General features: G+C 40.9%; 2 protein-coding genes across 20 annotated transcripts in view; one reads left to right on the top strand and one right to left on the bottom strand.

Moving 5' to 3' along the window:
- Positions 1-4,935, bottom strand: part of CLCN3 (chloride voltage-gated channel 3) — a 65,970-nt gene extending 61,035 nt beyond the window's left edge. For both annotated transcript variants that reach the window (XM_069013712.1, XM_069013714.1), the window contains exon 1: positions 4,820-4,935. The gene's annotated coding sequence lies outside the window, so the exon portion shown is untranslated. The remainder of the gene's footprint in view (positions 1-4,819) is intronic.
- NEK1 (NIMA related kinase 1) overlaps positions 4,416-12,039 on the top strand; it is a 47,730-nt gene continuing 40,106 nt past the window's right edge. For 8 of the 18 annotated variants that reach the window (XM_069013707.1, XM_069013705.1, XM_069013698.1 and 5 more), the window contains exons 1-4: positions 6,135-6,424; positions 8,155-8,303; positions 8,384-8,480; positions 10,453-10,550. In XM_069013707.1, coding sequence (XP_068869808.1) covers positions 8,187-8,303; positions 8,384-8,480; positions 10,453-10,550 — 312 coding nt within the window. In that variant the 5' untranslated portion in view covers positions 6,135-6,424; positions 8,155-8,186. Of the gene's footprint in view, positions 4,507-5,136; positions 5,216-6,027; positions 6,073-6,132; positions 6,425-8,154; positions 8,304-8,383; positions 8,481-10,452; positions 10,551-12,039 lie in introns of those variants that run through there. The other 10 variants (XM_069013703.1, XM_069013709.1, XM_069013708.1 and 7 more) reach the window with 6 other exon arrangements.

Here is a 12,039-nt window from a genome sequence, read left to right as displayed (position 1 = left end):
ATGAAATAAATATATAAATGTATTCTAACTAAAGGAGATTAAAAAAAAATCAAAAGGCAGTGAAGCTCTAGATGCACAAACAGCACCAAAAGCAAAGTATTTACTAAATCAAGTGTGTTAGCAGTTCAGAATGCACAGCAGGTTCCCCTCACTCGAATATTCTTCTCTCCAGCTGTAAAACCTACTTGAAAAGTTGACAAGGGCATCTCCTAAAATAATGTGTATTTTATCAGGGTCTACAAATGGTAGACAAGCTTCTGGCAGGAAAGTCCAGAGGGAAATTTACTGTTCAATAGTGGTATCAAGCTGAAAACAAGACTCAAAGTGAGTATTTTACGAGGAAAAAAGGCAATTCGGCTCATGAGAGATTTTTAATATTACAAAAAAAAAATCACCTATAGTTTACTAAAAGACTTCTAGCTAACAGACTGCAAAGAAGGTGAGTTATCTTAAATGTGTTACATAACCACAGAGATGAGGTCAGTTCACAGATTAAAATTTATTAAAAATAATCCATCCTCTACCTATCCAAAGAAATAAAACATTCTTTAAAATTTGTTAGGAATAAACACTAGATTTTTCTAACTGTGGTAATGACATAAATATTTAGTGCACAGATTGTTAGGTCTCCTCAGGTGTCTTAGAAGCTTTACTGCCTAACTGAAAAGAATATTCACATCTCAGCACAAAACAGAAGAAAACTGCTAAGTCTGTAAGACTGATAATAATTTAAAGTTGGCTGCAAGACAAGAAGCAAAAAGTCAAATAACAGTTAAAGAAATTTTCAGCTTTCTTTCCTAGATATACTCCAGAAATTTATAGATTCATCTTTCAAAATCAGAAAATGAATGTGTTTGGAAGCATATGGAGAACTGAAATTTCTTCCCAACATATACACAAGACAAATTAAAAGCGGAAGACTCAGGGGAAAAGCTGCAGTAGATCAAAAACTGCAGATAACACATCAAAATCCAAAAAATCTGGCAGAGAACACTAATTTGAAGAGAAGAGTGGAAGGAACTCAAACACAAACTTATCTTTCAGGAAAACAAGTACTTGAATTTAAACTGGCAGGATGTCAAAATATTAAATCAGTAGCTCTATCTGGAATTGAAACAAAGTACTGAAGTGAAATGCCACTTTTACTGTTTCAATTAGGAAACATTTCTTCATTATATTTTATTCCAGAATGAACATGAAAAATGCACATTTGAGTACTTCGTCTTGTCTGAACTTTTTAGAGAAATTTATCAAAATATATCAAAAATAAGAAAAAAAAAGTAACAGAATGTCTTGGGGTGACTTTATGATGTGTATCCCATGTGCTGCCCTATGCCCAGAAATTAACTTTGTGCCTTTATAAAGGCACAAAAATAAAAGACTATTTTTATCAAAGGGTCTGTGCTTCAGAACTGAACTTAATTCACTTTTTCATTTACTACTTCTCCTTACCCTCAAACAGTAAGAACAGTCCACTCCTGTAACTAGAAAGCCTAAGGAAGATGCTTAACAAACAAAACAGCCGAATGCCTAGAAAGTTCAAGAGGAAAATACCTGTCTAGACTCTCTGGAAGTAATTAAAAATAACTGCTGGTACCCACTATGAAGTTATAAATTCTGTTCTACACACTCCTTTCCAGGAATATATACTCAAGACTACACAATACAAACTAATAAGGACACTCCAGATGTAAACGGATTTGTAACTATTTTAACAGCTTTGTCTAGAATCATTTCTATTACGCATGAAAGCTGTGAATTATTTCATCAACTCTCTTCTCCAGTAATAAAAAATATCAGTTCATTACGTATAATTATTATCTCAACAATTTACATTTTTCAGTTTCTATGTTTTTAAAGCAGAGCACATTTCCCAGCAGAAAAAAATTTTTATGCATTTACAACCCTCTTATCATAATCAATTTAAATTAGCATGGTTTTGTCTAGGCTTTATTCTCTCAGATTATTTTATAAAGGCTTTCAAAATTCAAAAACAAGTTTCAAGTTAAACGACTCTAAAAATTTGTAATTGTCAACTTTCTAATATTCTGAGCATCTTCAGTTTCCAAAGCATGGCATATAAACAAGCACGAAGTACTGTATTGCAGAGCCTCCTTGTTCACAAGCACAGGTAAAAGCTGGCCTGACACCCAAACAACTTTAGCAAGTCAGATAACACAGAACCTGCACTTTCAGCTTATGACATAAGGAACAACTGAAACAAGGACGAGAGAATCAGGAACCTGCTCACAGGCATTAAGTTGAAACCTTAGTCTTGGGAAAATAAACAGGGAGAGTACAAAAGCAATTCCATGCACATGACCACTGCCACTGCTGACAACCTTTGGAGTTTATTGGGTTACTGCTGCTGTCAAGGCACCAAAGCAAGAAATTTAGGAACATGCAAAATAGTCTGAGAATTAGGAAATTAACTCAAATTGGCACTATCACTTCTGGCACAAATCTCTTCAGCAGCAGAGTTTCTATTCTACTTTTTACTTTTATGACCAAGTTAAAAATATCCCTACTGCCAAATTATTATAAGACTTTACCCTGAAAACTTGATCTTCACAGTTACACCTATCCACATGCATATGAAGTCAGCTAAATAAGAGCAGAAAAAAAACTATCTCAATGTTCCTAGAATGCCTTTTGGCAATGGTTGTGAACTTGGAACAGTTGTCCCAGCTCTAGTGCTTACACTCAAGGAATGCAACTCTGCTGTTCAAGTTAAGACACACACACACAGACCCCAAAGCAAAGTTGGGGGGTGGGGGAGAAGCCAAATTGTATATTCAGTGAACAGGAGAACATATATTATGCAGCCACCTGTTCATAGAGTAACCAGCACATTGGGTTTTCACTTGCAGGTTACTCAAACATCAATTTGGTGTGCAAGAGAGCACAAGAGGAAGTATAAACATGGTCATGAGAAAAATGCTGACAAATTCATAAAATAAAGGGGTTCAGAGCAGTGCAGTCCCAAAGAGCAAAGGCCAAGAGCTTCTAGTATCTTTCCTGGTCAAGAATTTGGATAGGCTTGTTACTGTTGCAAGAGGAGAAGAGGGGAGGAAGCAGGGGGGATTTTACCTAAGATGACTTTAATTTGCAAGTGTGCACCACAGAGAGAACAGTGGAATAGTAAACCATTCAAAGAGGGCACTGTAAAAATTTGGGCAAAGAAAACCTTGGAATACAACAAGTAAAATATGTTTCTAGAAACATTACAATACACATTGTGTATGACATTACTACTTCTAGGCAAAGAATTTTTAGGACTGACATACCAATACTAAACAGGACTGACATACCACATACCAATACTAAACAGAAGCAAACAAGAAACAAGCTCAGTTTTTCTGAACACCAAGTAAATTCTGTTTTCAGGTGTGTTGCACAGAGATGCAGAGTCATTGTGTTTCAAGCTGTAAGTTTCAAACTACCTGTAGTTTTCCCAGAGCAGAACTCTTTCCCGCTCTGACAGCTTTGCAGCAAGTTTACATCTGATTGCCACCCAAAGAGACAAGACGTCAAATTTACATCAGTCAGTGAAAGACTTATCTTAGCAAAACCAATAGAGACAGCTGGTGAGTTCTCTTTTATTATGCTTCACAAAGGTATGTTTCCTATAATGCACAAATATTTTTTTTAATTTTACATTACAGCATATTGACATTTTCTTAAATAGAGAAACACTTTTGATGACTATCTGCTTTCAAATCTGTCATACCAACACATCCTTCATTCAAATAGCTGTATCTGCAAAGAAGTATCTCTGTTGCTAAGGGATACAGAACATAAACCCTTTCACAGGTCTACCAAAAAGAAAAGCATCTAAAAGCAAAAAGCACCAATTCACCTGACAATTTCTCTCACAAACTCTGCCCTACAAACTTCAGATGTCTCACACCCTCAAAAATGATGTGCAAGTCCTCACACCCAAATGACTACCACTTACCAATATGTTGCCAAAACATTGAAGCATCTATTCTAACACAGGTTAGCCCCAGAAACACTTTAAATTTGGTTGTAAGGCCCTATTTTACCTAATTTAGTACTTTAAAGTGTGACACAGCAAATTTACTATGCTACACTGAACATAGTTCACTATAAGCACATGATTTTCCACTGTCACATTCACAGCCATTCATTCTAGGTGAGAATTGATACACACTTGTTTTACGGCCATTTCTGCGGTTTTGGCTAGGGAAGGGAAGAATTTTGGACAAGTAGGGAAGATAATATGAAATAATGCAGTCAATATTCAGTTTTAACCTCGCTGACCTACACGCCCATTTAATTACGAGGCTCCAACAGGAGCCCATTACCTCGTTACACTGCCCAAGAGCGGCCCTACTAGCCAAACCCATCAGCCAACATAAAGCGAGCAACTCATGCAGAATAATCAGTCCAGCGCTGGTTACGTGAGGAGGAGACCCTGGACATTCCCAGCCGCAGAGCCCCTCGCTTTCCGTGTGCGCACCAGCGCTGCCCGGAAGAACACCGGTATGGGGTGACAGGGTGTAAACATGCTGTGTTTACGCTGTGCGAACACGCGGGGCATTGCCCCCCTCATCCCGGCCTTTCAGGGGAGGCGCACGGACGATGTGAGGGGTCCGCGAGGAGCCACCACGTCCGTCCCTTCCCGCCCCCGGCCGCCCGGAGCCGCCTCGCTGGCGGGGGCGCAGCAGCCGCTCGGCGGGCGGGGGCTGCCGGCCGCCCGCTCCCCTCCTTCCGCCGCCTCGGCCCCGCTCGCTCCCGTGCCGTGTCCCTGGGCCGCGGGGGGACCCGAGCCTGCCCCGACCCGCCCCGCCCGTACCTGCGCGGGCGGCGCCGCCCGCTGTTCCCCTGGGAGGCGCTGGCTCATCCTCCCTCCGAGCGCCAGCGGGACACGGGCGCAGCCCCCGAACCCGCGGCCGCTCCGCCGCCCGGCACCGCCCCCTCGGCCCGGGGAGGGCGGGGATTCCCACCGCGCAGAATCGGCGCCCCTCGGGCCGCCGCGGTCATCGTCGCCGTCACTGCTGATTCTGCTTCCCGCGGTCCGCCCGGCGCGGGTCCGTCCCCCGCTCCCGCCCGCCCGCCCGCAGAGGGGCGCGGCTTCCCGGCGGCCCGGGAGGGGCCCATGCCGGGCTGCCTCGCTGCAAGGGTGGGTTGAGGGTCCAGGGGGAGGCAGGACAGTCCCGCGCTTCAGAACGGGGTGGAGGCGGTTTCCCAGGTAAAGGAGGCAGAGAGATCCTGGGTGCATCGCGGCATCGTTCGGCTTCGGGCTAAACTGCGCCGCCTCTAAATTCCAGGCGCTGCGGGGCCCCGAGAGCTTAAGGGTTTTACTTGCAGAGAAAACGCAGGTATCGGGCTGAGCACAGAACTCCTGGGTACTGCCAGCCGAGGTGCTGAGGCCAGTGTGGGGTTCACTTAACACACAGCGAATGAAAGTTCCACCAAAACATGTCAAGAGGTGGACTTTCTTTATTTTTCCTAAGGAAAATGCCCGCTGGTCCGTTTATGTGCAAAGCTAACAAACCCGGAGGGCGCCGTGCCCTGTGCCCACCGGGTGATGAATCGTGGCACTCGGACTGAGAAAGCGCGTTGTAAATCACGAGGCTTTTTGCCCGTAAGCGCCATTAAGGCGCGCATTGGAGTCGGGAACGGAGGAGCCACAGGTGCAGCCCGACCCTCCCCGGTAAGCGCTGCGCTCAGCCCCGCCGGGGCACGCTTCCCCCTAGGAACCCTGCCCCAGGGCTGTCCTTGGGAAGACACATACCCCGGTGCCGGGTTGTGCGGTGCTGTGGGTCGCGGGTCGTTCATGAAACACTTGTAGCTGGTTTTGGAGGTTCCCCCCTCACAGAACGCTGACAGCCGCACGCGCCCCGCCCGTCACGTGACCCCGGCCGCGCGTTACCAGGGTGAAGTGCCGCTAACGCGGAAAGGGCGGGCGGGCAGAGCCCCGGCCCCGCCCCGCTGCGGGCTCGCCCAATGAGAGCCGAGCTGCGGGGCGGGGCCGCCAATAGGGGCGGGGGGCGGGGCCTTGGCAGGCGCGAGGCCAGGTTGGGCGGCTGCGGCCGCGGCGGGCAGGTATGGCGGGGTGGGCGCGGGGGAAGCTGAGGCAGGGTGGGGACGGGGCGGGCGGGGCCGCCCTTCTGCGGAGCCGGGCAGGTAGCGGCTGGTCTCTCCCAGCCTCCTTGGGGCGGGGGGTTCCCGGCCGCGCCTCTCGCCCCAGTGCTGGGCTTGCTCTGGCTGTGCGGGGGCGGCGGCCTGGCGGGGCCCGCTTGCGGAGCGCGGCCCGTCTCGGCCCGTGCCCTGTCCTGCCCTGCCCTGTCTGCCCTGCCCTGCTTCTCCCCGTACGCGCCGCCGTGGCCTGGCCGGGCGCTCTGGTCGGTCGGGCTGCTTTGGGGTGTGACTTGCGCCGCTTTCCTGCGTGTCTGTGGTGGGTGAACTGACTTACTGCTCTGGGCTTGAAAAGACAACGCCCTGTCGGCGCTGATGTTCTTTCTCAGGACGCCTATTTTTCCCTTGCCACATGTACAAATGAGCTATCTAACTCATAGAAGATTATATACCCGCTTTGACTGAACTGTAACTTCTCTCCCACAGGCTGGTTTTTGACTGTTTGTATTTGCACAGAGCAGTATGCAGTAGGAGCCCTAAGCTACACATGCAGCTGGTTTAACTGTAGAACAACATTGGTTGCTTCATAAAGTAGGGAAGGAAGAGAACTTCCGTAAAGTAATGTGAAGTTCAAGTTGTGTCCCACCTGCTGTGCTTTTACTGTTACCTGCAAGAGAATATTGAAGTTAATACCAGTCCTTCTTATGTTTAGAAGTTCAACTTAACATTAAACTATCTTTATGTATTGTAAGAAAAAAGAACAACCTTAGCAAGACACTGCAGGCCTGTAATTTTAACTTTTTCATTTCCTGGTAGTTATGCTTAGTCTTAGTAGGCTTCGTATCTCCTCTTTTGCAGAACAGATTACTTCAGATCTCTCGTTTTGTTGTGCTGTGCTAATCAAGCTTATTCATTTTAGGCTGCTTTCATGGTATAGGTCCTGTTAAGCAGCATCTGTGTCTATACATGGTAATTCTGTAAAAACAAAAACGTTATCTCAAATTGAGGAGAGACCCTGTTTGTGAGACCTGTGATGTGTGTGAAGTATGGATCTAAGCTACTAGGATCTCCTGTTGGAAGGAAGCTGGACACAGCAAAGCAGAAATGCTATTAGTTCTTGCAAGTGAGGCTTAAATGCAGAAAATTGTAGGACCCTTTTGTCTTTTTCAGCTTATGGAAACTTCCTCAGGGTATGGAAGCTCTTTTTGATGTAAAAATATGATCTTTTAGTCTACTGTAAATTTGCTCTGACATTTGTCAGTTTGGTCTTTGTTTTGCCCTTTCCCTTTGCTGTTCTGACACATCTGTATATTACCAAAGCCTCCACTTGCAGTTTCTTAGTGTCCTGGTTTTACCAAAGTATTTTTTAATATAGAACCTTAAACACCATCAAAATTCAGCTGAATACTCCTTTTAATCTGAAAAGGTAGTCTAAATGGTCAGACAGTACATGAAAAATAGTGATTGGCGCTATTTTGTAATGATTTGTCTTATATGCAGTATGAAAAAAGTCTTTCAGTCAGACTTAAGACCACACCTCTCTGTACTGAATAATAATTCAAAATGTGGTGGGGATCTGTGTAATTCAGTCCCTCTTTAGCTTCGTTATAGTGATAAAAAAAACTGGATTTAGTGCTTCTTAAGAAACAATGCATAGGGATTCCCCTCGCCCCCATTGTATTTCTTCCAAGTAAAGCTGAACGAAAGATTGTCAACCAAGTGCTATAGTTCTATGATGTGTGTGCCAGCTGAATCAGAAGCCTTGGCACTGACTGCACAGATTATTTAAAGATAAAACAGATCCTTTTTAGTCAAAATGAAAGATGAAACAGGTTTTAGTTATGCGGCCCTTGTTGAGCCAACTATACCAAAACAGAATTGAGACTAAGAGTTGATGATTTACAGAAAAGCAACTGAAGAGACAAATGGATCAACGTTTTGAGCAAAAAAAAATAATATATATATATACCATGACCTGATCAGGCTAGATTGCTCAGTACACCTAATTTAATCTACTTGTGGGTTTTTTGTGTTGTTATTTTTTTCCAGGAGTCAAGTAAGGATGCCTTAAGACAAGAACTATGGATAAATATATCAAAGTACGGAAGATTGGAGAAGGATCCTTTGGGAAAGCAATACTTGTCAAAGCTAAAGAAAATGGCCAACAGTATGTTATTAAAGAAATAAACATCTCTAAGGTGAGTAATTATTATTAATGAATTCGTGATCCATTCTTTTTGTATTTCTGTTCTCACAAATCATTATTTTCCTTCTGAAGATGTCAAATAAGGAGAGAGAAGAGTCAAGGAGAGAAGTTGCTGTTTTGGCTAACATGAAACATCCAAATATTGTCCTGTATAGGGAGTCATTTGAAGGTAAGGTGAACTAATACAGTAGAACCTGAAGTAACGTGAGTGACTCTGCACTACTTACTGCATTTAGTCTAAAAGTCAGGGAGTTTTCTCTCTTTAATCAGTATTTTTTGTACCTTTATTACTTACTTCAATTATTTTCCATTGTATTTTTTTCACAATTCCCATCCATGTTTAAAAAGAATTGTAATTTAGAAAAAAAGGTAACAAATATTCATGAGTATATGTTACATGCATCGATTTTGGTTGATGCTTAAATGCAAGATATTCTCTTGTTTCTCCAGAGCGTAAGTCTCCTTGAATACTTGTGTATACCTTAGCAACTGGAATGCTTGTGTAGGTTAAATTACAGTCTAAATTTGGATATTGATAACCTAGCAAGAGCAGTTTCATGTCCAAGTCTGTTGTCTCAGAGTTCAGTCTTCAGTAACTGCAATCATACTGCTTCCAGAGCTGGAAAAATAGATGGGACTGTTTACTTCATCAGGCTATAAAGGAAGGAGAAATAGAATTCTACATTGTCTTCACAGTGAATGTCTTGGGACAAGGGCAGAACAGAAAAAAGATTCCAAAACCCCATTATAAAAGTTAAAATATTATTAAAAGCCCCTAAATATTATTTGAAGTGCTGTTCAGAGATTCTGGTCTCTTCTTTTTTCCCTCCTTTCTGCTGACTTTCTTAGGCCTGGGGCTTTCACTTTTTCTATTCATTAAATTAGATTTTTGCAACATAATCATATTACTCAGCCACACTTCTGGTTTAGAAATGCACAGTGCTGCCTTCTTTGTGATAGAGGCCTGTTCTTTAAGACTGCTTTTTTCCTTTTTTCTTACAAGGTAGATCCTGTAGTCCATAATTCACAAGACTTTGTGTCGCATCTTTATTGCTGGGACACATTGTCTTTGAATATATTGAATATAAAGTTTATAAACGTAACTTATTTCAGCAGTAGAGTGCAAGAAGTCCAGACTCCTAGAATCATATTTTAAAATAATAATAATTAAAGATAATAACAATAAAATCACCAAATAAAGAAACAGCTTTAAGTGTTTGATGTTTTGAAAAGCAGATTTCAGAATTGTTCTGTGGGAGTGAAATTTACGTGACTTAGATGATTCAATTGATTTTAATTCAAAGTGTTTTTTAAGTGCTGTGACTTTTTCATAAAATAGGAGTTCTTTTCTTTTGAGCAGCACGTGACTGATTTGCTGCAGTTATTCATCTCTTCTCAAAATCATGCCTAGTATGTGAGTAGTGTAGCTCTTACACTTTTGGCAGCTTGCAATTTGCTTCTGCCTAACCTGTTTTTCCATTGGTAACTGGGAAAACCATAACTTTGAATGAAATGTATTATATTTGTTCATACCTCCTACTGGAAACTTGCATGGGACTTTTTGAAGTCTCCCCAGATTCCATTCAAAAATGAGAAAATAATTGTTTCCATCTCTCATTGTCTGCTGGAAGTTCTCTTACTGTTCTTCAGACTGAAATAAACTGCATGTCTAGTATGACAGTTGATGGTGGTTGTATTCTGGCAAGTCCAGGTAAAATTCCAAGAAAGAACAAGGCAAGTAGAGGTGCAACTTAAGATCCCTATTTTTGGGGTGGGGGATCTATAGGATATTTGAAAGCAGTTTGAATATTGATTTTATATTGCATTCATAAAATGACACCTTTAATTTCATAGTGGTGTTGAATGCTATGTTGGGGCACTGGTTCAATAGATGTAATTCTTTTCTCTACCTATCAAAATAACCCAGTGCTACCAAAATGGGAAAATTAGGTTGTGAAACTCAAAATAATATTTTTGTTTGAAGTTTGAAAAAATGAACTAATAAATTATATCTGAAGCTGCACGTGAAAAAGTAAATGTTTTGTTGCTTTTTCTATTATTGTAGTGAAGATATTTGGAAAGTTAAGTGAAGAAGGGTCTTGTTTTTGTGTTTTTGAAATACTTGGTCATTTACTTTACAGAAAATGGCTGTCTGTACATAGTGATGGATTACTGTGAAGGAGGAGACCTATTTAAAAAAATAAATGCCCAGAAAGGAATCCTGTTCTCTGAAGATCAGGTAACAGCAAACTGCTGCTATAGTGTTTTGTTGCAGGATACCTTTTCATGAATTTTAAATTATTTTGGTTCAGGTTATAGGTGTGGTTGCTTAATCTAAAAGGCGATTCTCAAATAGTCATTCTTGTTGCCATTGGTCAGTGTAGTATCTTAAAAAAACAAAACCAAACTGAAACACAAATAAAAAAAACCAACTCCACAAAAAAAAACCAACAAAAAAAAACAAACAAAAAAACCCAAAAAAAACCCAAAAACAGAAAGAAAATATAGCTGGAAGTCCTGGTTATGTTACTTGAGATTTTGCCTGTATGTGTAAGATGCTTTTAAAAAAATTGGACCTCTTGTGAAGAAAACCAAATCTGAGACATGAAAAATACTGAAAGACAACTTGAATATTCTTCAACCTTTGAAATAATGTTTTTAAAGATGTAATGGCATAGGATTTTTGTATTGTAATACTGCTTTTCATATGTCATAAGTATAAAATAATATACTTTGTAACTACAATAATATGAAATATGGAAATATGGAGTTGGCATCATTGAAGAGTTCATCTTGCCATTAATAAAAATTTAATATTCTGCTGATATACTTCCAATATATTTTTTTTTCCCCACAAAACTGGTTATAAAGTCATTTGTAGTGAAAGAGAAGTGGGAGAGTTTGGAATAAATGAGAGGATTTTAGGTACGGATTTTATTAAATTAAGTAAAAATAAGTTATTTAGGATTCAGGGTGGGTTTTTTGTTAGCATTGTCATGTTTGTTTGTAAACTGTTTCTATGCTTTTATGTCTGCTTCCAGTAGGATCTCAATTTACCTGGGATTGGAAAGCCTTAGTAGTATATTAGGTCTATTTATAGTATTTAGAAAATGGTATTCATGAAACATTTGGGATGTAATTTGTAAAACTTCTAATTTTTCTCATTTGACCTCACTTTTACAAGGAGGACTTCAAGTGGAAAAGTGAAAATTATGCCTTGCATTATACTCTAATTTTGTCATGTACATACTTCTAAGTAGTGAATGTAAAACTACCATTCACATGGCAAAATTCTTGTCATTAGTCACTTCTTAAATTGTGATTTTTTTGCAAATTTGCCAAAAAGAGGGCGTTGACTTGTTCATAATCTTCTAGTTAGATGTTTGTTGCTTTTCTCATCAAAATCTACTTTGTAATATTTTTCTTTTTAAGATAAGATACACAAAGTTACTATATAAAATAAGTGTTTCTGTGAGCACCAGTAGGGCTTTCTAGGACTCTTAGTCGATTAAATGAGTGTAAGAAGACTTGTTGTATGGGTTACAGCAAAAGTACAATCTTTTAATTTGCAAGTTCCACATCTTAGGCATTTTAGCCAATCAAATCCATCTTCTAGGTTTATAATACATAATGAAAATAGTAGTCTCAAGCTTAATATCAAATTTGAGTAATAAGCATCTTTCATTAAAAGGTTTGCATTATAGTGACAATACTATTAAGTTTTTAAT

The sequence above is a fragment of the Aphelocoma coerulescens genome, chromosome 4, assembly GCF_041296385.1.
Source record: "Aphelocoma coerulescens isolate FSJ_1873_10779 chromosome 4, UR_Acoe_1.0, whole genome shotgun sequence".
Classification (NCBI taxonomy): domain Eukaryota; kingdom Metazoa; phylum Chordata; class Aves; order Passeriformes; family Corvidae; genus Aphelocoma; species Aphelocoma coerulescens.
The sequence above is the reverse complement of the archived record's forward strand: the minus strand, read 5'-3'. Positions and strand labels throughout refer to the sequence as shown.